The following is a 27,700-nucleotide window of genomic DNA, read 5'->3' as shown; positions in this document are numbered from 1 at the left end:
CTTTTTGTAATTTTGTCGAGTGCTTAGAATTGAGCTAAGAATTCAATTAAATAATAACCTATACTTATTGCATAATCATTTATATTAATATTGAAGAATGACAGATCAAGGTGTATGAGTGTGTGTGTGCTGCAAAGAAACAGAACATGAACATGTATATGAAGCAGATACACTCAATAGAATGTGGAGCGTTTGCAATTATAACTATGCATCTGATTAAGAGATAAATGTACCTTTATCCTTTTCCTCATCTCCATAGAACTTTCCTGCAGTAAGACGGAATTTGCCATAATCGGATTTATGCTTGGATTCAATCCATCGTTTCTGCCACTCATCTGAAAAAAATATGGAAAGTAAGGTTTCTATTCAACAACTATTAACTTAAACTTTACAGAACAGATGTGTTTACGAGACAACAACTCATGACTTTTCTCTGAATGGATATAAAATAGATACATTTGCAGTGATGACTGATTCTCTCTTTATGCTCAAAGATGGAGGCCTATTGCATTTCAATTATGTTGTTCTGTGTTTTTAATTGCCATCATGCCCTTATTTATGTATTTATTTATTTATTGGGCATTTGTTAGGCGGCTATACAAAAGAATTGTGTTTTAAGGCACCTCAAGGCTAAGAGCCTCATCACGAGTTGGGTGGTAACGCCGGCGCTAATAGCGCTGGCGTTAATAGCCCTACCGCCAAACCCACCAGCGATATTAGCGCCGGATCACAGGTTTGGCGGAACGGGTATTGCCCATTCCCCATTGAACCCATTCAGGAATTCCCCATTCCCCATTGGGCTCAATGGGCAAATTTCACGCTATTACCGACGGCGGATTTCCCGCCGGTGGTAAACGCGCAGAAAATCAGCAAATTTTAGGCGCTATGAGCTGGGGGGAAATCAGCTGAAGCCATGATTTGGCGGACCCTTAAATGCGGCGATAACAGCGCTACCGCCGCATTTAAGGGCTACCCCCAAACTCATGATGAGGCCCTAAGTGTTGAGGGAACAAGGGGAATTAACAACAATGGAAAATATACATTCATGGCCCTACTAGGCCTTGCGGCATTCGGCCATGCAAGTTCAGCGAAGAGAAGTGCAAGAGATAGGGATGGATGGGTGGACGGGGGGAGTCAACGGACAAGTGCTGGTGGCTGCCCGGGAAGGGAATTGCCAAGGGGTGCCAAGGAGGAGGCCTCGGCTAAGGGCTACGGTGGACGAGTCCCAGGGTGGGATGCACAGTCGCCAAGCAGGAGCATGCAGGGTGCAGCAAGCTATACAGCAAGCAGGGTAAACTAATTGAGCTCTTTCAAGCAGCATTCTACAACTTACACAGTGGACCACTGTGTAAATCGCGAATAGAGTTGTACAATGCTTGTAAAATAAGTTTTTTACAAACTGGCTGTTATGAGGTTATAAGTTCTACTTTGTATTGCTCATCGCCCTCTTTATCTTTATCAGATGTTTTAGCATGGGCGAGGGCAACGTTGCAACGTTTTTGTGGTGACAAAAAGTGTATGGCAATGTTTACTTGACATGCTGTATAGTGCCACCTATTAACCACAAGCGGTACTAGACTGTACAAGCAGAACGGAAACAAAACATGCACCTAAAATCACCATGCAATAAATCAAAATCCATCCCAATTCTGACAGTTACATTAGCAGCACGAAAGTTAATAAAACATCATTGTACCAGGCAGCATGAACACAAACATTAAGCCCTTTAAAGCAACAGTCAGGAAACCTCTCACCAGCTTAATCAGTTTCTCTGGCACATGCAAAATGGCCACTGCTGTACATAGATGAATAAAGGCCTGCACATTCTGATCTGCCATTATGGACTAGGAACGTACTTCTTATGTAGTTAAGTACACTAACAGCGGACGCCATAAGCAATAGTATAAATAATAACACCACAATGTAATGGAGCAGAGAAGAGGGGAACAGGCTAATGTATTTGTATTTGTATTTTGTATTTTATTTATTTATATAGCGCAGCCAGGCCCAAGGGCAACCGGGCGCATATCTTGACATGGTAAGTACAATACAGTAATGGTTACAAGTTAGGCAGGAAGAATGACCACAGTATATACATACAATAAATATCTTGACAAGGTAAGTACAATACAGTAATGGTTACAAGTTAGGCAGGAAGAATGATCACAGTATATACATACAATAAGGTTTCGCACAGTATGCAAGATGACATGCAACAATGTCTCCAGTTGCAGTGTAGTTACAAAGTAGCAGAGGAAAAAACATGATTTTTAAATCACATTTTGCAAAACTTATTTGCACAGCTCCACTGGCTCTTGAAACATGGCTGCTGTTTGAAATGAGCTTTTAGAAAGATGCACAGGTCGTGCTTGACTGAGCAGCAGTTTGCCTCTACACCTGTACGTGCAATAGGCTGGCAGAGAATAAGCTCTCACTCACCAGACCTAAAATGGCAAATGGTGATCTTCTAAACAGCTCTGGTTTCTGTGGCAAAGGAGGAGACTTCATGTGGTCACAACACACCGTAATTGCTGCAGAATACACACTTACTAAATAAGTTGGATTCAAAATATGTGTTGGTGATGTTATTTTTCCTAAAATGACTGACAGGGACATGTTTAACCCATGAAAGTTCATTTGATTACCACTCCAGAAGACCCTATTCCTGGCCTTTGGGCCAAAGACAAATGACTAGGATGCCTTCTCAGTTCCAAGCACCGGTTCTATGTTCATTCATGGACAGTCTTTTTTCGATGTGTTTTTACCGAAATTATTTTCGGACGAAACTAATTGACAAACGTTATTTGTATTTTTGCCCCTCCCCTTCAGCCCGCTCCCCTATTAATTTTACACTATTCCCGACCCCCCCACCGCTTATATACCCTTATATACCCTTACCCACAACCCCTATATTTTTCAATGAATTGTTTCGATGAATGCATGTTGTACCCCAAACACCAATGCCTACTGAACAGAAGCAGCATTACCCATACCAACCCCATATCACTCATGTTTGCTTCCTTTAACTCAGTCACCCTTGGCTAAGTGGGTAAGCAGACCTATTACAGTGACACTGCTGCAGCAACCCGGTAACATCAGATTGCGTTGAAAGGCGGAAGACTGCACTCTTTTAGGGGAACACAATTCCATACTGTAAAACTATGCCAGAAACATGTGCATAGTTCAATAGTTTGTTGGTGAAAACGGGGGTTTTGAGGGGTCTTGATGTGAACATATGCAGTTGATCCTGCCTGCCGCATGCTTCTCGACTGTTACGCTTTTCATAGAACTGTTCTGGAAATTCTTAATGTACTTCTCTTCTGTGTTCCCCATAAAATCCCAATGTGCTCAATACATTTCAGTGGGATGATGAACAAGGGCTTCTTTCTGGCCCTAAAGGCCCTGTTGACAAAGGTACCTCATAGCTGATTCACAAAGCCTAAAACTAGAGCAAATCCGAAATTTCCTGGAACATCTTTGAGCTACCCTTGAGCAAATCTTTGTAAATAAGCATCTCAAAGATGCTCAAGGCAACTCCAGATTTGCTCCAGTGTTAGGCTTTGTGAACCAGCTCTGAGGTAGCAGAAGCAAATCTGAAACGCAGAGAGCATCTCCTGATTTTACTCAAGGCCATATCCTTGAGAGTCAAGCCCAAAGTTAGAGGTATGATCGGCTGCCCAAAAGGGATAAACCAATACCGTGTAGGGTTTCTGTTAATCATAACCATTGCCAGTGTTCGGGCAATCTTCTAGGCTCTTCTTTTTACTAGCCTGTCTGCACCATATCAGACGGGGACCAACCATTTGCAACTCAGTCTTGATCTGCCACCACCGAGATGCATCCTGCCCGAACTGCAAGGCTGCCTCCTTTCTACTCAGGAAAACATTCAACCTCATACATATTTCAGCTTAGTTAGGCCTCAACATTAAGGTGAAGTTTGGTTCCATATGAAGCAGCAAGTAAGGGACTCGTAGATGGACAGACCCTATCTCACTTAGGGAGACAAAGCAAAACCCACAAATTGATGGAAGGAATGTGTTTGAAACTATTGCCACTGTCCAAGGCAACCTTCGAAACTATTACCACTGTCCAAGGCAACCTAACATACCAACATTTTGCAGCAGGTCTGCACCATTGCAGGGGACTATTCTACTGAAAGAAAAAAGTGTTGAATTTAATGGGAAGTTTTACAAGTGGTCCTGATGTATTGGATACTTTGCTAAACTTGAGCCTGCCTGCATGAATTTTTACACCACAAAAGGTTCACTCTTTTCTACACGTGAATTATTAACAACTCCTTCAGAAATGCAGGAGACATAATACCTGTGTGAGCAAGACTATGCATAATTCAGATCCTTGCTTTCTTATCATTCGGAAGGCTTCATGCTCCAGAGGCTTTTCGAATAAATGGGAGATAGTCGCTCCAGATGATAGGATGCCAGGAGTTTGAGTCAGCCTTCTGAATATATCTGACAGTAGATAGCAAGGGAAGCAGGCTGACGTGTGGAGGACTCTGCGGTGTCACTCTACACACACATTACCGGCTAGTAACCGGAGGTGTAGTCCACATCTCCGGTGTGGTTGCAGGCACCATGGAACCAACTGATGCATAAACACACACACATTTTCATACGTTAATGCAAATAAAACTACTAACATGGGAATGACTTCCATGGAGAGCCTTTTCAATTACAGGTGAAATCTTCCACCAATGAACTGCAGTGAAAGCACTTATGCTTTTGAACATAAGCAAATGTTGGTGTGAAAAGAGCCGGATGATGTTCCTATGCGTGACCAAGGGATAAACTCACTGATCTCTTCCGGGCCATCGGTAGTGGCTTAGTGATAAGATACCAGGCTTGGAGTGGACCTGTAAATCCATTACAGAATTTGCACATTTTGACACACAATTTTACAAATGTGAAAAACCTATATTGAAATTCCATGCACAGAAAGATTCTCTGTAAATAGATGAAAGTATTCCTGTGGAAAAATTGGCAGAATTACCCACCTTTCAAGATACCCTCTGTCAGAAAATCTACACAATCTATTGGGGCACAGATTCACTTTACTTAAACCTTAGGCTCTAGTATACAGAAGATCATTGCAGGGAGTGTGTATGGTACACAAAGATGCTATGCTTTGCCTACCCTCCTGAGTCTTCTCCACAAACACATCTCAAGCCAGCAGCAAATTAATCACATTTTGGAACAGACAAAATGAAAAGCTAGACAAAGGAGTTCGTAAACACAATATGTGTCCTTTATAGATAAGTCGGTGTCCGACCAAAGTCAAAGTTTCGACTCAAAAGGGTCAAATGACAAAAGAGTCGAGTCAATTCGACCGAAAACAAAAGGAATGAATTTTTTTTTTTAATGTATATTTTTTTTTTGCCTTAGCATAGGTAAAAAAAAAGGTGTATTTACACCAAAAACGGGGATTTAGGGGGGTGGGGGGGAGACCCCCCCCCCAAAAAAAAAATAAAAAAAAATGCGACCCTTTATTCGGTCGAATTGATTCGACCCTTTTGAGTCGAAACTTTGACCTATAACCAGATAAGTCTGTAACTAAGAAAGGCAGGAGGGTTCAGTAGAGCGGAGGAAATGCACCCATGCCCCTATGAGGTGTCGTCTATGGAGCACACCAAGCAGCAAAAAATAGACATGTGGAGACTTACGGCGGAGGCATGGCGAAGAACAGGTGGGCTAAAGCAGTTACTGGCACAGGTCACTGAAGAGTTTACACCTACCCAGGGTCGTTGGGGGTGACCTGAAATAGCAGAATTGCCCTGAGTGAAGCCCAAAGTACACCAAGATACATATACCGACTTGAGTGAGGCAGGTCAAAATGGTAGCCAGCTGGATGACATCATGAGGTATATTCCCGACTTGTCTGAGTATTTTTTGGGGAGTATTAGAATAAAAGGCTGAATACCATGCCCTCTCTCCTCTTTTGCTACCCTTTTCCACGAGATCCAATGCTTCCACACCTCCCAACCTCAAACTGGCCTCTTCAGACAGCTCCCATATGCACTATCTGTGACTCTAATTCTTTCTTTTTTCTCTCTCTCTCCCCCTATATGTTTCTCTTTCTCTCCATTCTCTCCCACTCCTCTCTCTTAATATTGTGGTACTTCATTTCCATGCAGGCCCAAACCAAAAACGAACACCTAAAGTACCTTAGTTCCGGTGTGGTGGCTTCAATTCTGCACTCACCAGGCCTTTGCTAGAACATTTGTTCCCAACCCAAGATGGTGTCCTATAATGTGGGCAGTAATTAGAATGATCTGCAAGATGTTGTCGTCCATTTGGTGGACTAATTTTTAGGGAGTGGGCCCACCACACACACATATATATATATATATATATATATATATATATATATATATATATATATATATATATATATATATATATATATATATATGCATGGTTGCCACCCTATAGTTATAGTTTTTCCAATATCCTAAAGCTAATAGATTTTGCTGGAAGGATTTGGATGAAATGGACCAAAAATAATGTTTGGCACTGGCCCCACCACGCCAAACTGGAAGTGTTCAAGGGCAATTTGTTAGAAGGTGAAAAAGTTATTTATAAAAGAAAAAAAAGCTCTCCCCCGCCTAGTACCATTTATTTGTCCATAGAACACTTCAATTAAACACCAGTAGCATATAATCCACTGGACTGATGTGCATCAAACAACTTGGACACAAAGCTTAGCAGATGTGCCTTTTGATGGTACATCCGTCCAGTGGTTTTTAAGCTATTCGATGGAGAAGAAGGTATCCCCTGCTTGCAAAAAAACTGAAATATATCTCGCATGGTGCTTTGCAGCCGAGAGGCTGAGAGGCATTTCAGGTGAAAATCTGCCATCGTAAAGTACCTCAGGCCTTCAAATCAGCGTGCATCAAGCCGCTACTTAAAGACACAACAGGAAACGTAGAGGACTTATCCAACTACAGACCCATCTCCAATATACCCTACATAGCCAAACTGCTAGAAACGTATGTCTACAAAATAACCCAAGAATTCATAGACGAGCACTGCCTACTAGACCAGGCACAAGTTGGCTTCAGACCAATGAGAGGAACAGAATCAGCTCTCCTCTCAATATGGGACGACCTAAAAATGAACGCAGACTCGGACAACAGCACCGCCCTGATTCTCCTTGATCTGTCCGCAGCTTTCGACACTGTCAACCACGACATCCTCATAAAGAGATTAGAAGGACTAATGATAACAGACACCGCCCTACTATGGATCAAATCCTTCCTAACAAACAGAACCAAAACCATATGCATGAAACCTTTTAAATCCAAACCTAGAGACTCCACGTGCGGAGTACCACAAGGATCATCCTTCTTGCAGCTTCTATTCAACATCTACATGTACCTACTATTCAAACTCATAAGAAAACATGGCCTCACATGCTACAACTACACCGACGATACTCAAATAATCTTCAACACACGACACCCGAGAAGAAAACACTACACTAGAGAATTGCCTTCGTGAGATATTCAACTGGATGAACCTCAACCAACTCAAAATCAACCCAGGCAAAACAGAGATAATGATTGTTTCAAAAAAGGGAGGAGACATCAGCTACATCCCCTGGCCAAGAGAGATTGGCACCACACCAGAACCATCATCAACTGTAAAAAAGCTAGGGGTCCTGATGGATAACAACCTCACTCTAGAGCCACAAATAAACTCTCTACTCAAAAAATGTTTCTTCCTCTTGCGAGCAGCAAAAGGATCCTACCGTTCCTGTCGTTCGCCAACAAAACACTTACCATCATCGCTCTGATCATGTCCAGAGTAGACTACGCCAATAGCCTATACCTGGGTATACCCGAACGTCTTCTAAAAAAACTACAATGCAAACAAAATGCAGCAGCCAGCCTCCTCCTCAAGGTATCCAGAAGAGAACACATCACACCCGCGCTACAAAATACTACACTGGCTACCATTAAAACAGCGAATAAAGTTCAAGTCCATGTGCATCACGCACAGAGCAATACACAAACAAGGTGCACAATTCCTAAGCGATAAACTACGCCTACATCAACCGACAAGAACACTGAGATCAAGCACCGACATCCGCCTGGAACCAAAACCCTATAGCAGAAGAAAACTTGGAGGTTTCTCTTTCTCTCACCAGGCACCGAAAACCTGGAACGACCTACCTAAGAATATACGGAACACAACAAACCACCTAGAATTCAGGAAACTCCTCAAATCATGGCTTTTCACAACATAACCACAACAGCGACGCACTAGAATGCCCACCCCATTAAAACAACAATGAAAATACCACCAACCTCGGCCACTCTCAAATGGACAAACACTGAACCCAAAGAACCGACCACACGACAGACCATAGGATATCATGGGAAATAGCCACAAAGGATGCCTCCAGAGACTGATCACATAATCAGACCCAGACAAAAGCCTTAAATGAGTCACCACTCCCCCCGGACGTACCATATCCAAACCGGCAGACGCATTTAGATAGACATTTTGAGAGGAGTCAGCTACACCATCCCCAGCACCCAAAGAGGAGAATAGACACCCAACCCAAATTAATCAATCCATCAGCATTAGAACACCCACAGAGCTGGCTAGAATAGAACGGCGAGGAGCAATCTGAACACTTACAACCACGTTAGAACAGCACAGGGAGCGCCCCACACAAACCAAACCCTGCCATGCATAGCCCTTATTCCCACCCAGATGAAATTGGGAGGATTAGCGAGTGCCACAGTCGGACAGATTTTTGAACTCCTGATTAACCTTCATACAACCGACCAACAAAAAACTCAGCATTTCTGCAGACTTATCTCACTCAAAAATCTCACACAACCACCTCTCGCACAACAACCTGCACGCACTTCACAACACCACAACAACACATAAGCAACACCAACAGCACACGAGGACTGACATCGATCCAATACTCGCACCGAAGCTCAGCACCCGGTGTATACCGAGTTGAAGCTGCCAACAGAACACAACTCCTCCCACTATCCTACTCCCGCTTCACCTACTAACCCATCCCACCTTCTCATTTGCAGATCCGCCAGAGTGCCTGGGGACCAACTGGTGATGATGCGCGGTACAAATACCTTTAACATTTAACTTTTAACATCTTGTTTTTTCATCAATGCGAGCTGTTTTAGCGATACTTTTGTAGTACGTTTCCAGTAATTCCGTTATAAATTCACAGAAAATCACACGCAAACTGGCGTACCAAAATAATATTTACTCATTGCAGCGATCATAAGTATTGTCCTGGATTTCTGTCTCCCTCACCTGCTAGGCCCTCTCAACCCCACCAGTGTGTCTCACAGCGCCTCCCGTGCCTCCTTTTCAAAGATCAAGGGCTGAGACTCTTGAACCTCCTGCCATAAGGAATGGGTTTCGGGCAATTCCACAATATATCGGACCAGGTACCCTCTGCCCCACATTCCCTCCAACACTCCTGCAATGCCCCCGGGTAGATCTTATACAGTTGCTCTGGTGTGTAATTCCACTAGAAAACCAGTTTGTACCAAAACATTTGAACTTGGGACGCCCTGGCTACCTTCGGGATCATCCTCCACAGCTTTTCACAGCTTTTCACAGACCTCCCTGTCCAACTCTTTCCCCATCATCCTCTCCTAACTACCCATGTATGGCCAGGCCGGCCAGGCTTGATTTCATTCCCCTCACCCCATCATGCGGCGTTAGAAACTTTTTTCGAATGGGGTGAGTTGACGAGTTGCCGCCGACTTAATTGCCGGATTCTGTTACCAATGCCGTAAATGAAAGTACTGCAGCCTTTCCTTCTCCCCCAATTCGAAGAGTTGCTAGCATTCTACAAAAGACCTTGGAGTGGGGTCCTGGAATGTGTCCCTTAGAATCCAGCATCCTCCCCCTTGCCAGCATCCGAACGCCACCCCCCTCCCCCACACCATTCCTGGTGAGAAATCTGCATTATTGCAAATTGGTGTGAATGGCGATGGAAAGAACCCGATCAAGCTCTTCCTTGCCAGCCTATCCCATGTGTCCACCACTAATCTAATAATGTTGCTCAAGTACATGTGGCTGGGCCAGTGTTGACGTGGCAGCCAGAGGAGCTCCCTCAAATTGTGTCTTGCCACCGCCCTATCCATTTCTACCCAATGCTTCCCATCCTGCCCAGTAAACCACTCCCTTATAATACACAACTGTGAGGCCTCATAATACAATTGAAAGCTTGGGAGACCCAACCCACCTGCTTTCTTCTGAGCCGTCAACAGGGACATGCTCACCTGTGGTTTCCTGCCCTCCCAAACAAAGTTGTCAGTGACGTTTCCTAATTCCCAGAAGAAGGCCTTAAGGACCTCCAGTGGGATTGCCTGGAAGAGATAGAGCAGTCTTGGCAGGGTTACCATTTTCACCGTGGCTATCCTTCCTAACCACAAAATCTGTAAGTTCCTCCATTTTTGGAGGTCAGCTTTGATACCTGCTAACATGGACGGATAGTTTGCCGCATACCATCCAGTGAGGTGGGGGTCAGTATTTCTCCTCGTGCTCAGCTTCCGTCTAGAAAGTGCGGTTTCCTTGTGTGCTCTCGTGCTCCACCTTTTATCCGTGTGGGGAAGTTTAATGGAAGTCAGGTGTGAGTGATTGTCGATAATTACCTGACCTCGCCTGACCATAGTATTGGGACATGTCAGGTACACGGCTCGGGTGTTTGTCAGTTTTCCCTTATAGCGGGCTATCCGTGAGAAAGAGTTTGTGTTGTAAAAGGGGGAGGGGAGGCAGTGTTCCTAAACAACCTACTGGGTAGGATGGGGTAAAGGTATTAGAGGGAAGGGGATACTGTGTCTCTCCATCCGGTGTCCCACTCCCTGAAGACCCCTCACCCAGATGATCCTCCTGGACTGGTCCACCCCCAGAAACTGGATGCAGAAGCAATGGCCGTGTCCTGGCCACCTGGATGACAGATCTCCGGCGACTATTGGGTGAGACACCTTCTGGTTTCTCACACCTTGTATTTGCAAAATTTACTTTTAGCAAACATATTGCATTTCTACCTTCATCCCCTCCAGTGAACAGTTGTATTCTTCTCCACAAACTATCACAGTTCACAATAATTATTCAACTCTCCTTCAATGAAAGTTACTGGTTTTGTGTTTGTTTCATTACCGTTACAATATAGCAACTCTTGTTTCTTATTTGTATTGAGACAAGCTATTTGTTCTGTTTCATACTCTTCGTTATTATTCTCTTGCCTCCCCAGTCCCCAGTTACCTTCCTTCTTCGTTGGACATGGTCCTGGGACTCTTACGTATCTGGCATAGGTTCGTCTTCTTCGCTGCACTTGCCTGCGGTCCCTGCGCTTCTTCTGGCTTCCTCAATATTCCACCAGGGAGCCACACAGCTTGTAGTGGCTTCCCTCAGTGGGTCTCAGTGTTGTTGCACAGGCTAGCTGCCCACTCAGATTCTCTCAGGGTCAAGCCACCCCCAATTCTTCTCGTATCAGGCTCTCAGATGCGCTGACTATTCAGTGTTTATTCTCTTGCTTCCCATCATGTTTGGAATTTGCGGGTTCCGCGTCCTGCAATGGGTCTGCCTCTTCCCAGGCTTTTGTCAGCAGTGAACTTCCTCTGCATGGAGACACACTGATCTCTCTCTCTTTGTCTTCATTCTCATTCTCTACATGATGAGTGTTCTCCTTTCAGTCCACTCATCTCGATGGATTGGTTATTTTCTCTTTCTCCCGAAGAATAGCAATGCTCAGCCTCTTCTTCGACCGAGTCTTGATACTTGACAAGATTTGGTAGGCACACATGTATGCCATTATGTTTACTGGTAAAGGGAGTTCCTCAAAGGAACGGGAATTTTTGTCTCCAAAGGCGATTTTCTCCCAGTGAGGTCCCACTTGCCTCAACCCTTAGAGAAAGTGATGCAGAGCGGGCTCACCTCCCTCGATTCATCACACCCCTAATTGGCCCTATTGAGGTAAAACTATCAATGGGTTTGAACATGAACTGCTCTGGTGGGTCCCACAGAGGAGACAAACATGGAGGCATAGCTCAACACTGCTTTAATAAGTAAAGAAAAACCTTTTCTAAACCTTACTTCTAATGTGAGTTGCTGTGCTAGAAAATAACAAAAAGGTGCTCGTAAGGATGTGTCACAAACCTTACGTCACTCCTCCATCCCAAACCTAAACTAACCTAACCTAACAATATTCTATTCTATAGACAAGAAGAAAGAAAGAAGGATCTGTGGCTTAGTGAATGGTTACTTCACATCAGGAAGTAGTGGCTGTTGGTTTTGGATGTTGACCATAGAGTTTAGTGAGACTATGGTGTCTCAGAATTAATAAAAGTTGTCAAAAGAAAAATGTCTCTTAAAGATCCGGTTGTGTTAAAAATAATGTTGTCAATGAACCGTAGGATTTTGTTCCTTCTCCAATGATATACAGATTTGCACCAGGAGTCTTGGTGCCCCCAAGTTCAAGAATGTTCATTCCTGGGCCCTCCTGGGCTCTCAAGATTGACATCTTCAGCTAGACCCCTGGTTTCCTTGCTCTGATTTACTGTTTCTTCACCTTCTAATGGTTTGATGCTTTTCCTAGCTCCGTGTGGGCTCTAGATGGCTCTGCCCCAATGAGTTGTTCAATTTCGTTTACCCACTCCTGGGGTATATTCGTGGGGGCCCCTCGCAGGCCACTGGCTTCTCTGACACTTTGGCTTATTTGGTTTTGTTAACCTCGTCCTAGGGCATGGTCTCAGTCTACCTCTCGTGGGCTATGGGCTTCTCGTGCCCCTTTGTTTGCTCTCTTTCATTCACATCATCTTGGAGTATGCCCATGGTAGTCCCCTCGCAGGCTGCACGCTTCTTTTGAACTTTCATTTGCTCTCTTTCATTTGTCTCATCCTGGGGTATGCTCTCGGTAGTCCCCTCGCAGTCTACGTGCTTCTCTTCCCCCTTCGTTTGCTGCCTTTCATTCACCCATCCTGGAGTATGCTCTCTGTAGGCTCTTCGCGGGCGACAGGCTTCTTTCTTTCATCTGCTTGTTTGGTTTTGTTCACTCTGCCTTGAGGTATGCTCTCGGTAGGCCACTCGTGGGCTCAGGGCTTCTCTGTCCAATCTGCTGCTTAGGGTTTGTTCATCCCGTCCTGGGGTATGCTCTCGGTAGGCCCCTCACAAGCTACAGGCTTCTCTTTCCCCATCGTTTGCTCTCTTTCGTTTGCCTCGCCCTGGAGTATGCTCTTGTGCCCCCTTATGGGCTATGGGCTTCTTTTACCCCTTTATTTGCTCTCTTTTGTTTGCCCCACACTTGCGGGTTACAAGCTGCTTTGCCCTGTCTGCTTGTTCGGTTTTGTTCGTCACGTCCCAGGGTAGGCTCTCGGTTGGCTCCTCGTGGGCTGCAGGCTTCTCTGACCCCTTGGTTTTCTCTGGTTTCTTTGTCCCCTCCCGGGGTATGCTCTTGTTTGTCCCCTCACGGATTACAGGCTTCTTTGTCCCTTTCGGTGGCATTGCTCCAAGCGGTCTTTTTCCTGCTGGAAGTGTGGGCGTCTGTGCTCCGGGATGCTGGTACCTCTCGACTTCAGTGGTAGTAGCGTTTCCTGCTCAGTGGCCCCTCTCTGGCTTGAGGTTCTACCTTTGTAAAAGCTACAGCATTCCCCGAGCTGTCTCTGGATTCCACCCACCTCAGCATCTGCTTCGTACTTGGCTCCTCCTCGGTCCACTCTGCAAGCTTGCATTCCTCACTCCACAGTGGATGCTCTCCCCTTTACTGCTTGTACGTCGGTCTTTAAGTTCCTCCCTGCAACGGAAGAAGATACTTGATTGGCTCTGGCTTCCACAGGTAGCTGACGACAAATGCAGGTGAGAAACTGAACCTTCAACGTTAGAGGGGCCCTGCACATAATTACCTGCTCACTTCCCATGTAACCAGTAAAAATGTCAGTCTTAAGGGGAAGGGAAAGTGGGGAGTATCCTTTAGGCATTCTGCGTCCCCAGTGGGATCATGCTTGTCCTGTCCCCTAGGGTGGGTGTTGCATAGAGGGCTCACCTCCCTAGTTCGAAAGGGGGGGGCTCCCACTTGGGAAGAAGGGAAAAATGTTTTGGATTCGTCACAGCGTCCATGAGAATTTCTTTTGTGATTCACTCTTGCCTATAGATGCGGGCCCATTGAGGGTGACCTGGGTACCCTCTCCAATCCACTCCAGGTCCATCATCTTCTATCAGGCTGGAGACTTAATCACAGGTAGCTAATTAACAGGCATTTGTGCTGTTCGCTACTTTAGCCTCTGTAGGAGCCCTGTGGCTCGCTCCGAACACAGACATGCCGGTAATCATGTGCCAATCACAGACATTTGAGAGTTGCATGAAATACTGAACAGCATATCTCACATGTTGAAAGAGGAAAATCACAACTGTGCGAGACTCATGGTCGTGCGTAACACAAGAAACTATGAGCAGCCCATGTGTCGAGCCAACACGGATAAAATGGGTCTACACAAGGCACATGATGGCAGATGTCCGCACCAGCTACATTTGCCAGTGCAGCGTTCAGACAGGGCAAAGCAGGTAAACTGCCTCTTGCCTGAGCTCCTACAGATGAAGAAAATAATAAACAGTGTGCACCACTGGCAGGAACACCTGACTGGCAGGAATGTAATGAAAAACGTGTTGGTGAAAACAAACAGCAAAAATCAATAACTGCATCTCACAGTTCCTGGTGCAATACGCGTGACACGACACAGGCAGTGTATTGGTGCTCTTATTTCAAGCCAACTTTAAGAGAGAGGCACCATAAAAACATACACCGTTACAGAGCATAAGGAGCAGGAAGGCACACTTATAGTTACTTTTGAGGATGCATTTAAGATCCTATTTAGGAAGAATCCACCACTACCATCCATTCTTGCCAGTAATTGTCAACAAAGAAGATGGACTAGGTCAGGGTCCCTCAGACAATCTAGTTTCACCTCATTGCCAGGTAAATTATCCTTTTCACACAACAAAATGGACCCAGGCCAAGATAGTCTGTTAGACTCATCAGCGTTCGCTTGTGGTATCCTGTAGATGGGGTGTGAACCAGCAGTTCAAGCTGGACTTCGAACAAGTTGTCGTTCCCCTTCTGTAATGTCATGGATGGCTGAAAATTATGACTTGGAAGGTTGCTCAGAACAATGCCAGATTGATCCGGAAGAAAAAAAACAACTCACATTTTATTCACTTGGATTTTTTTAATCACATTTTTTACCACTGAATGTGGGAGTTTGCAGGGGGGTGACCCTCTACACCACCCCTACTAACCTGTCCCAAGCCCACACCTAGCTCCCAACAATACTGTCTGACCCCCAACTCACCATCTACATTTTGGGGTTAGATTTGATTAAAATATTCCAGCAAAATATAATTCGACCAGTTGCTATTCGAGCAACAGGCCCACTACTTCAATGCCAAGGTTATTATTCATTCATAACCTTCCCACTATCAACCTTCACTTTCACTTTTGCAACCCCCAATGCGGACCTCCATTTGGAACCCACACCCCTTCACTAGGTAATACTCAGAAAGGCAGCCATAAGTGCAACCTCTCAATAAGGTCCATTGGAGGGATATACCCACCGATCTACAGACAGGAGACATGGGTCTCCAATCTCCCCACACTTCAATGGGAAGACTAAGCACTCACGTAAGGTTTACAAGAGTCAGCCACATCCAATACGCAAAAGGTGGAAGCTTCCAGAAGCAGACCTGGAGAGAGAGAGCTGCCACCCATCCAGAGGAGACAATAATCTGGAATGGAATTCAAGATGGTGCTGGCTTTCAAATAAACTTCTTCCAGGGGGGCCTGTCACAGATCACGCTCAGACTCATCAGGGACTACTCTGGACAATCAGGCAGCTGCCTTTCAGGAGAACCCCTATTTAAAGGCCAGCTCCCGGCACAACAGTGGAAGGAAGTTTGGGAGCTACAGAGTGGGAAAACTGAGATGGAGGCTGTTGGCGAAAGCAAAAGGAGCTGGGGCAGTAGAAAAGAGGCTGGAGAGAGATTGCGGAAAGCAGTTGAGGGGCCTACAGGTTATATATAGTAAGGAGGTAGTTAAGAATAAGGAGGGGCTGTGGAGAAACCATACATGGAGTGCAGAGTTTAGAGAGAGAGCTAAAGGATAGCTGGAAGGAGTAAAGAGTATGGAAGAATTGACATTTGTAGAGAGTAGGGGAACAGTAATAAGGAGGTATGGGGTGACATCAAGGCAGAGGAGGGGGAGACAACTGAGAAGAAGGTGGGAGGTGGTAACAGAAGAAAAGGAGGAGGGTGTTAAAAGTTTATTAACGGTGATGTTGAAATAAAAGCAGAGGAGGGATGTATTCGGGTGGTGGTTGAAGGAGAAATTGGGGGAGAGACAGATGAGCGTCAAGAAAGTCAGGGGATACGAGTTAAGCAGGAGCAGAAAACAAACCAAGTGATTTTTGAGCTGGAAGAGTGCCATACCAAGAGGATAGAAACACAGGGAATTTGGAGCCGGAACATCAGGAAGGCAACACATAGAATTGCACCCTGAGCCAACAGGGGGTGCAGAAGGTTGGGTGGATGTCCAAGCATGTGGCAGAGCTTCGTGGAGGTGGCACGGAGGAAGAGCAGGGATGAAAGCTGAAGAGAGAAAGAAGAGGCTCCCATAGGCATGAGACAGATGCGACTTAATGAGGAGATAAACTACAACGTGATGTTGGAGACTAGAGCTAAGACGCTAAGGCAGGTGGGTGCCAAAAAAAAGCAGACACACCCTAAAGAAAATCACTATTGGATATGATTTTGATGTAAGAGGCTGTTCCACAGCCTGCCTATCCTATATTGCCAAGAGCTACTGTGCACGCACACCTAGACCATAAGACCCATATGATGGGGTCTCTCCCAAGAGATGAGAAAGAGAAGTCGAGGAGCTGACCAAGGAGCCAAGGTTTGGGAATGAACTGGGAATGCACCCTTGTACGGAGGAGTATACATCCCAGTGATTACAGCTTTGAGACCTAAAGACCTAAAGACTTTTGTTTAGAACCCAGAGAGTTTTTTGAATCCCAGAAAATGTGTTGGTGAACCTGAGAGAATTTAGTTTGCCCCAAGAGACTTTAGAGCCCACTAATTACTGTGCTGTGCAGTGTTGTGAAGGGCATTCAAAACCCCTGTCATCATCCTGACTTAATGAATAGAGCATCTGAAAATCACTTGGCTTGTATGTCATAGGCAATGTTTTTGACACCTAACCATAACCCTATTTCTATAGTTATTAATCCAGAATCAAGGCACAGGTCTTAACTATGGGCGTTAGGCTAACTTGATGAGCCAAGGTCACCGGACTCCACTGTTCAGGATTTTATTTTACAAACCAATGGGTCATGAACATTACAAACTTGCTTAACTTATATTGAAAAAATTGGACCAACGGTATGTGAAAGGAAATTCCAGAACTAGAAAAGTGGCATCTGATGGAAACTGATAATTTTAATTGACACTTTTTACCTTGAGTAATTCCAAGCAAATGCTCAGAACAGAATATTCAGAAAGGAGGAAATCAAAGTTCAGAGAGGTATTTCTCAACAATACCGAAGAATACTGGACATGTTTTATTCAGACTAACGCCCCTCCACCCCCCGGAACCCAGCCCTCCCCACATACAATGCTGTATTATCAGCTGTAGCCGCTGCAGCTCTTTTCTATCACACCGGCACACTGGATAGCAGAATTAATTTTCTGATGTGAACCCATCATTTGGAGCAGAGCAAATCTCCACACTGGAGAAGTCGGGCATAAAACTGATTTAGAAAATCCGAGATGGCGAGCACCGTTATCTCCCTGTTTGAAGGCATGAATTTCTTAGAAAACATTCGAAAGTGATCCCAAAGGTTCAAATGAACGCTCATTATAATGAAAAAATGGTAGCATGTTTTAATGTTTTTCACTGATAATTCTCGGGTGGGCCAATTTTGTAGAATGCCTTTTGTTTTACTTTGCTTGAGTTGCTCATTTGGGCAATCAGGAAACTGTTTTATCGGTTGGTACTGCATTTTAATGTTCCTTTTACTTGCTACATGGGCCTCCAACCTTGTTGTCATCATGCTTTCATTCAACATGTTTATATTACAATTATGTTCAAGGTTTTTTTTTAAATGCTGACAATGTCATGTTTAATCAAATGTTAATTGCATGCAAGGAACCACCAATGTTTGCACTTAAATGTTATTGGGCACCCTGCGTACAATGCAAGGTGGAGGGGAGAAGGAAAGAGCAAAAGCATGGCAAAGGCGCATTCACTCTTTCATTTCCCCCATGTCTCGTGAAAACCTAAATGACGCCTACAAATATGCTTTGCAGGTGGCGTTTACTAATGGATTCCTATGGCATCTGCCTTGTTTTGACAAGGATGTGTAATTGGGCTTGAAACTGGACACCGTACACAAACAAGCCATATCTGGTATTGGCAACTGTGACGCTCATGCTATGTATCCGGCAGGCTGCTGCCATGATCATATATGTCAAAATCTATATCCCTCTGACTCTCTTGTAAGAACTACATCTGGCCATTGGACATCCTGGGGAATCCCTCCCCTAGCTGAAGGGTCCCCTGTTTCATGAGGAAAGAGCTGATACAATTCTTTAACAAAGTCAGGCGAAGGAAATTAAGAAGTAGGATCGTTCAAATGAGGAATAACCTTTCCAAGTGAGGAGACACTGGAGGGAATCCCGATATTATATAGCATAATAAACTTCATCCACTGGTATTCAGGAAGTCCATCTATGAGGATGGGTGAAGGTGGAGGAGGAGGAATGCAAGCCGGAATCCTACTTGGATGTAAGGGCTTCAGGCGATACACATGGTAAAAGGGATGCATCTTACATGAGGAGAGAAGACGCACCCATACAGTTACAGCATTGTGTAAATGAATGATGGAAAAAGGTCTATAATACCCTAGGGATAGTTTGGAGATTTACAAAGAAGGGTGGAAAAGTAAGGAGGAAAGCCGTAAGCGATCCCCTTTCTTGTACAGCTGGGAGGGCCAGGACCACCTGTCAGCCTGGGCTATCCTATGTTTTCCTGTCTTTGGAATTGGCTGCTTAAGGAACATAAAACTATTACTAAAGTTGTCAGGATGGCCAACTTCTGTGCTTTTCAGTCACTGGGACACAGCTCGCTTCTTGGCCAGTTCCTACTCTCAGGACTTTCCTCCTCCTTGCTTAGGTTACCATTCAGGCATAATAAAGCGCATCCTCTAGCTTTGGGTCAATCACCTGGGCCAGTAATGATACCTTGATATTCTACTGTTGAGAAATGTTTTTATCCCCCTCCATTCTCAAGGTATAGGCTTAGGCATAGATAGTATCACCCTCTGGCCATGAACAATACCTTTGGCATACTCCTACAACCAATGATTTCTTATTAATTGCTTATGGTTGTTGTCAGACTGTGATATTGTTACCCACCAGCCAAGGGTTGCCCTCCTGGGCTAGGATCTAAAGCATCTGGTAGCAGTCCTTTTCTCCCTCTCCTTAGCCTGCCCTACAGTCCTTAGCAGACTTCCCCTATCTCTGGTTGTGGCCAGTGTCTGTGATATAACCCTCCCTATTCCCTTTATTCTGGTTACAGAAGGTATGAGAGTTGACTGGATTCACGTTGATGTGCTAGTTACTATACAGCAAGCCTGCTTGTATTGTGCCAGATATTTCACTTCCTAATGGACATAGGTCCTCAGTTCTTCCCACTCTCAATTAGTTTAAAACTGCACTTGGGCTTGTAAAATAGTCCCTGATAGTCTCAGGGTTTGTATGGTTTCCAGAGCACTTCTTTCTTGCCTCTGTGTCTTTTATGCCAGTGAGACAGTCGTCAGCATCATGTGTTGGTCCTCCTGGACTCTACTAGCAGGTCCTGTCATGATGCAGGGTCATCTGGCCTAGTCTGCCAGCCTCTTATCTGAGAAACTGTGCTCTTCCGGCGAGCTGGTATTCCCCGCTTTGATCTTTGGCTGGACGTGGAGTGTCCATCGGGCAATGCTGGAGACTTACAGCTACCACAGTGTATCTGGGAAAACCTCAACCTCTGAAACCTGTCCCTACACAGGATTGCAGAGTACAGAAGCATAAACAAACACAACTACAAGTAACGTTCCTTTACTGTACCAGCTCTAAACACAAGATGGAACCCATACATTACATTGCCTTTTCTCCTATTCCGAGATGGCCCTCCCCAGTCTGTCTTCCAAAGGGGTAGAGATCACTTCCAGGTCACTGTTTGCAAACTATATAAGGGGAAAGCTATTTGCGGATAGCGCACCTCAATAGCACTCTTTGCATGTATTTTTGGCTGCTAACTATCCCTTTTGCTTCTGTTATGCACAGATTTTTGTCCACTGCAAGCCTGTCCTGCCAGATGTTTTTCTTCTGCTTCTTCCTGGAGGAAGCAAAGGTAAAGCATCTGGCAGGGCCAGCTTTTATCTTTTTCCTGGCTCTTTCAGGTAAACTACACTAGACAAAGGCTTGTCTAGTAGTCTGAGATTCGATCCTTCCATCAAAAGGGCAATCTGGTAGAGGATCTTACAGACCAGGAGAGACCGGCTATTGGCAAATACCTCCGACCACTATCCTAGGTTTGCCGGATAGGAGTTAGGCGCCCAATACTGCACCATGCAATGGTCTACAGGACTTTAGCCCTAATACTCTTCTTTGGTCCTTCAGACTATCCCTCCTCAATTTACTGCTTACGCTGGCATCACCTCTCCTAATTCCTGCTCTTGAGCATAGCAGAGGGCCTTGGTCTGCATCCACTTCACATGCCAACTTAGGTAAGACTTCCAAGAGCATTTCTTACATACTTATGCCCAAAGGAAACCATGGAAGGGGAAGTGGGGAAGGCAAGAGCCCTATGTTGAGCCTGAAATTAATGTGCAGAGGGCAGCCATAGACCTTTATGTGTTGAAATGGTATCTTGTGGGAAGTGAAGCCAAGGGAAGTAGTGGAGATAATATTCTTACCAAGCCCCTGCAATTAGTGACTCCGGCCCTGGTATTTATCTGGAAGAATTCAATACAGATAGGTAGCAGGGAGGATTGCAGAATCATTGAGCAAACTGATCTAATGGAAATAGCGTCATCTGATGAGTTGAAGTGGGAAGGAAAGGAGTATTCTCATCTATTGCGCTGGAATATAGCGGGACTCACCTCCAAATTCAAAGATTAGGACGTGTGTTGATTTTTTTTATCAAGGTTTACTGTTTGCTGTTTCTAGGAATCCTCGATGTTGGACCTCCCCTTTCCCCCTTCATTATAATGAGTTTTAAGCTTTATGATTCCAGCTAAAAAAAACAGCAACGGAGACCTAGCTGGGGTTTATTGATATGGGTCTCTGTTAAAGTTGCTGGGACAGCTATGCAAAAAACCAATGGACTCTCCCGATATTCTGCATAGCAGACTTACATTAAGCAAGCGGAATGTACTAGTCATTATTGTCTATAACACTGAAATTGACACAACAGCCGATTTCTCAACTCTGAGGGTCTTAGAAGCCCTGGTGGCAGATTGGAGGGATAAGGATGTGCAGCCTTCTGAAAGAGCTATAGTGATAGTTGGGGATTTTAATTTATCCTTATCAGGCACGGTAATAGGTGATGATGAAGCTTTGGCATCCCCAAAATGTGTTTCCGTAGCTCACATGTAAGTTCCGCTGGGATTATTGTGCTCGCTTTCTTTAAGAGCAATTCATGAGCTTTCCTTCAGACATCCCTGCTCGAGATACGTATAGGATGGGGGAAGGGCTCTGGCCCGTCTGACTGTTCTATAGTAGGGGCTGAGTCATGGCCTTAAAAGTATGATTTCTATGGTTTGTCACCTGGGAGTGACCATGATCCCATAATAATGACTTATTTCCACTAGGTTTTGAGCGGGATGGTACCAGAAACAGGGCTGGGACTTGTTGACATCTTCAGTTTCCCCAAACATGTAATTAATCAAAGCCACCAAACTAGTCCAGACATTTCAGTTGCATTTTATTTCTATGCCATTTATCATTTCCCACACTTTAAAAGCTCTGTGTGTGAGCAAGTAAAGGTTCACTCAAAGACTTAAAAAATAGCTTTCTGTACTAGGAGACAAAGTCATGTGTTGGAGCCTGGCCAATGGGACTGGTGTGAACATTGGTACTGGGAGCCACCATCCACTCTGTGATGTAGGAAGTATATGGGGATCCCTCAAACCCCATAGTCAATCCCCCACTCTTATGTCAACAGACTCCTCTAAGAACTTGAAGGACCACCAAGACAAGCCAACCCATGAAGGGGGTGGCATGCCACAGTATTAGAACAGGATATGAGTTAGCCAGGTTGAAGGGATGAGGTTGCAACCGTACCCCTAAAGGGGGCCTCACTGTTTATTCAGGAGAAATGTATCTCCTTCATTAACAACAAAGATTTCAAAGAGCGAGACAAGAAGGCTATGGGGCCGCAACCATGGGTCCCTGTGGCACTTTTAACAAAATTGTGGACTGGTTTAATCAAAGGCATTGTACAGCGGCTAGCAACAGCATGTGCTCACGTAAACCCTGACCACCAGTGTTCAAGGGAACTGGCTTTTACATCGGAACCCATAGCCAGTATAGTAGATGTGACCAGGACAACAAAGAAAATTAATCTGAGATAACGGGCTGTGCAGAAAAGCTCTTGGCTTGCGAAGCTACGCACAGGTGCACCGACAATTTGTTACACTTGGGAACTTTGTAGTTCCATTGTGAAGGCACCAGTCACAGTACTCATTCACCTCAGCAGTACAGCTGAGCTCAATCGAGCAATGGAAAGAACTGCAGGCGAGCCCCGCAGACTATAAAAGATAGTCGGAAAGAGAAGGTTATGAGTCTGAAGTTGGAGGTGAGTAGAGAAGGACAGAGCTTGGCAAAGCAGTGAGGAGGGGGAAAGGAGTAGGGAGGAGCAGAGCATAAGAAGACAGAAGCATAGTGGAAGAGGAGGTGAGAACACCAGTGATAGTAGGAGAAGTGGAGGTGAAGAAATGAAGAAAAAGTGTAGGAACAGAAATGCAGAGGAGGGGAGAACATCTGTAATAAGAGGAGTGGGAGTTAAGGGAAGAAATAGAAACGGAAAGGAGATGGAGGTTAGAAGGAACATATGAAGAAGGAGAACTGGAGGCAAAGGAGGGGGAGAGGCTGCAAGGGGGGATATTGGAGAGAGTGAGTGGAGCACAAGATCGGGAGTTGGTAAGAAGAGAGGATGGAGAGAAGGAAAGGTATATGTATAGAGAAAGGGACACTAGTAACATTCTGAAGGGGCAGGAGGAGAAGGGACTAAAATTAAGGGTAGAGAGAGTGATAATACCAGAAGAGGTGGAAGACAAGACAGGAGCAGGAAAGAAAGAGGTAGAGGATGGTCAGGCTAGAAAGTTGTGGCAACGTCGAGAAGGCAAGGGAAAGAAAGAAACTTAGAGGGAAGGAAGAGGTGAAGGTTAGAAGTAGGGAAGAGACAAGGAGGAGGCTGGTTAAGACATAGGATCCAAGAGAAACATCTAGCTTGGTGGAGGAGCCACATTCAATATGGTCTCCTACAGCCTATCAGGAAGTTACACTTGACAACACCCAGCCACAATGGGATTGTGCACATAATCTTCCAAGCGTCTCATGTCCAGCCCACATCTAGACCACCGACAGCACTAGGGCTGGTGGTGCTGGTTTTACCTGAAAAGAGGTGTGACATCCAGATGTCAACAAGCTGAGAAAGAAGTGAGGGGCACTTAAAACCCTAAATACAGTGAGTGACTTTTTGTGTTTCTCATCAGGAAAGCACAGCCTAATAGAGAGAAGAAAGGACGGCGGGTCACAGTCCTGAGAAGGCTATTACCAACTTTGCTTGCAGCCCATTTGCTAAATTTTGTTTCCTCGCAATTCTTTTACTGCATTTTACTGAAAAATGTAGATGGGATTGCGGTTAGGTATTTAGAACAGTGGTGGTGTGTGGGTGTGTTGAGATGGGTGCGGGATGCTTCTCCCCACATTTTATGCAGTAAAACGTGGTAGAACAATAGCGAGGAAATGGGATTCAAGCAAATGGCCTGCAAGTAAATGTCATAGATTCCCTGAGAAGCCTGATGTTCTGATGTTCTGTCAATTTCACATGAAATGCCTTCAGTGAAATATAATCACTTAATTTTCTCTTTGTATAATAAAAACTCCAGATGTCCGCATTCAGCCCAGGTACACAAGGACAATGAGGAAGAGAACGAGAGAAACATTATAGGAAAACGTTTGAACTGCAAACCACAGACAAGCCACCACAGCTATGCCTGTGCAGACCCTTTTGGACTAATCCTCTCGGCACGCAGCAAGTGGGACTTCTCATCGAGAGCCCTGCAGCTCGAGGCACCCCTGATGCTAAATCTTCTGTCTGAGTTAAAGAACTGCCCGCAGATTGGGGCATGGTTGCCAATTGTGATGAATCCGATGGTGTTATCACTCCTGTCCCGGTGGTGGCTTCTCCCCATGTGTCCAGGGGACGGCAGCCGCTACCTGATCCAGACCCTGCGAGCAGCTATATGAGGGAGGAACACATGACATGGGCGGAGGCAACCCACAGGGGAGTGTCTTGGCATCATCGGACGAGACATGGTCACTCCCATCCCCCATCTTTGTGTAAAGTTGGTGTGCCTAATCCCAAATTCCCACTAGGGATAATGTACTAGCAACTGAGATGAGGAAGAGACAGGGAGCAGTGAAGATCACTCCCTGGGGAACTCAGTGCCCATTTCCTCCAATTTATTAAAAAACTAACCGGCATTCCAAGACTACTAGGAATACTTTTTCAAACTCTACCTACAAATTATCTAAAACTGACTTCTCTTTTCGTAACAATAAAGATACTGCAATGAGGAAGACGAGCTGAGTAATGCGATCAAGGAAGACCAGGAATGCAAGACACACTCTAGTTGTTGTAAGCATAGAACGGGCGGCAGGAAATTTAAATCGATGAGCCCGCTGAAAGGAAGAGGTTGGTTGGAGAAGTTGTGTCCTCTCGGTACCAGCCAAGGGACTGCAAGGTGGATGCAAGGTCCAGGGAGCCGACCGGCTCTTAAGAGAAGCCGAGAGAGGCAGGCTGCAGAGAACGGTAAGGCACACAAACGCCAGAGTGAGAAGGACGGCCTCCGGGTGTTCGGTTGCACTGGAAAGCAGTTCCTGTGCCGCCTAAGTCCAGAGGAACACAGAGCGGGCCAGCGAGAGCCGTGGGAAGCCCAGAAACTGCAAGGGTGAGGCAAGAACACAGAGAAAGTAAGCAGGATGCAGAGGAATTTCTGCAGGTCTACAGCGGGAGAAGCAGTCTCCGCCACAGAGTACCGGTGTGTCCACCTGAGGGAAATGGGGATGCTGGGGCATTTCAGCAACTGTATTGAAGCCAAACGGAAGTAAACACAATCAATGAGAAGGAACAAAAGATACACTATCCCTTAGACGAACAGACCAGAATAAATGTAAGAGACTCAAGTGTCCAAGTGTGCACAGTATGCATATGAGAAGGGTCCTGGCAGGAGAGTAAACCAGGCAGACCCAAACTGCAAGCATGGGAGAAAAGACCAGGCAGATTTGAGTGGTATAAAACAAGTCTTAGCAGGATAGTGTACCAGGCAAAGTTAAGTTGGAGGGCATACAAAGTACACTACATGAGAGAGTCCTGATCAGGATATATCAGGAAGTAATCATAAACTGTGTGGAGGTCATTTTGCATTATAGACTGTGTTGAAATATTTCAAAGAGGGAAAGGAACCTGGCAAAAGAGCACATCAGTTATTCTATCAAGGTTCAGACTACCAGCCAAGATATTGTGTATACCAGTTGTGTTTGATTTAAGAAAGACTCAAATAACTGATATCAAGCGGAGGGAAGTGAATTTAAGGGCAAGGGAGCCCCCTTGAAATTACCAACATTTGGAACATTTGAACACTTTTAGGCCAAAGACTTTGCCCTTTTCACCTTATAGTTAAGTTTTAGAATGTGAGGGTTAGAATAGTACTTTAGACACAGGACAGTTTGCTTTGGACATCTTGACAAAGGACAGATCCATTAGCTTTTCCTTAGGTAGGGAAATACCTCTTTGAGCAGGGATAGGGAGACAGTTTCCAACCCGTTTGTGCTTAATAAACATCTCTGGCCAAACCATGAATCTGTGTCTCATTACTGACCCCTCACACAATGTCCAGAGTAAATCACATTAGGAGACATGCGACATGCCATAGGTTGCTTATGCATCATCTATGCACTATCAACACCAACATGCTTAATGCAAGATTACCGTACTCTTCCCTCCTCTCACTGCACTCTCAATTATCTGCTCACTCATCCTCACTTGCACTATTACTCACTGCTCCCAAACCACTGATAGCTTTAAAAATACATATGTGGGGAAAGAGAACAATCAATGCAAAGGGATATGAAGAATGCAATCATATGATATAACCTGGCAAGGAGACACAGCCACATTGGAACAAACTTCTAAACTTAACTGATGTTAGCAACGTATGCCCTCCAGATGTGGAACAGATGAGCTTTCACTTCCTTCACAAATGTGGGGACCCATGGCAATGCACTTGTTGCAACTCAGAAGAGAAGAATTGATACAAAGTGTCCAGCAAGCCAGAGCCAACATAAGGATTGGGCAGAATAGTAGGAATCAGAGTTAAGTGATATCAAGACTCAACTAGCGAGTTGAATGGAATTATTGAAAGACCTGGCTGATTCAGCAGACTTACATTTGTTTTTTTAAAATGTTAATTGTATTGTTTAAAGCACTGACTAAGCTTGAGATCAGCGGAGCACTGTACAGATTGTGGGTCGCCAGCATTTGGGCGAGCATCTTTTAAGAGTAGTGCAGTACTGTGAATTGAGGTCTGTGCGTCGGTATGTGCGTCCATTGGAACAAGTACTTGGTCATGTGTTGCTAAAGTCTCATACTTACCGCAGCGCCCAGAGAGAGCAGAAGAAGCCACTGAGACTATTGGAGTTTCACACCTGCACCCAATCCTAGTATATCTGAAGAAGCCCTTAAGACCGTGAGTCACACGCCTAGGATACACCCTGCAAAGGTTGGAGGCAAGGTTGAGGCTCCACCTCAATGGTTGGGAATCCCATAAACCGCGCTCATTGATCTCATTGGTCTGCTGGTGATTAGCACCTCTTCATTCCCAAGAATTCTCTCTTTATAACCTCTCGTGTCATGCTTTAGGGCAGGGAGGTTTTAAAACCACAGCCGCCATTTTGGATCCCATTGTCCTTTCTCTGTAGAGGGGTTTGGTTTGTTCTCTGGTCTCCTGACATACATAGGGTGAATGGCTGTGTTTCTGTGTTTTTGCCTTCATACAGGTCTGCATGGGAATTTGTAATGTAAGCACTTTGCCTCAGGACTTAATATAACACCTATGCCCGGAAATATACAATACATTACCAAGATCCTACATGCTAGCCTTGCCGAATATGAGGCGGGGGTTGGGACACGCTCAGTGTGATATTACGTGACTGAAAATAGGAAGGAGTACATTTTGAGGCAATATGTGGCCTATACCCTAATATAGGATGTGAAACTTCACACAGTTTACTGACAGACTGAATCATGAGAAGGAATGTGGGGGCGTTACTGAGAGAAGAAAGCCTGGGCGTTTCCCATGTAGAGACGC

The 27,700-nt window shown here is 45.0% G+C and overlaps 1 protein-coding gene across 1 annotated transcript in view; it reads right to left on the bottom strand.

Moving 5' to 3' along the window:
* LOC138547460 (calreticulin-like) overlaps positions 1-27,700 on the bottom strand; it is a 281,960-nt gene that overhangs the window by 211,825 nt on the left and 42,435 nt on the right. The window contains exon 2 of the mRNA XM_069642212.1: positions 234-335. Coding sequence (XP_069498313.1) covers positions 234-335 — 102 coding nt within the window. The remainder of the gene's footprint in view (positions 1-233; positions 336-27,700) is intronic.

The sequence above is a fragment of the Ambystoma mexicanum genome, chromosome 1q, assembly GCF_040938575.1.
Source record: "Ambystoma mexicanum isolate Mex_15411 chromosome 1q, UKY_AmexF1_1, whole genome shotgun sequence".
In the NCBI taxonomy this organism is placed as follows: Eukaryota; Metazoa; Chordata; class Amphibia; order Caudata; family Ambystomatidae; genus Ambystoma; species Ambystoma mexicanum.
Note: the sequence above shows the minus strand (reverse complement) of the source record. Positions and strands in the feature narration are given on the sequence as shown.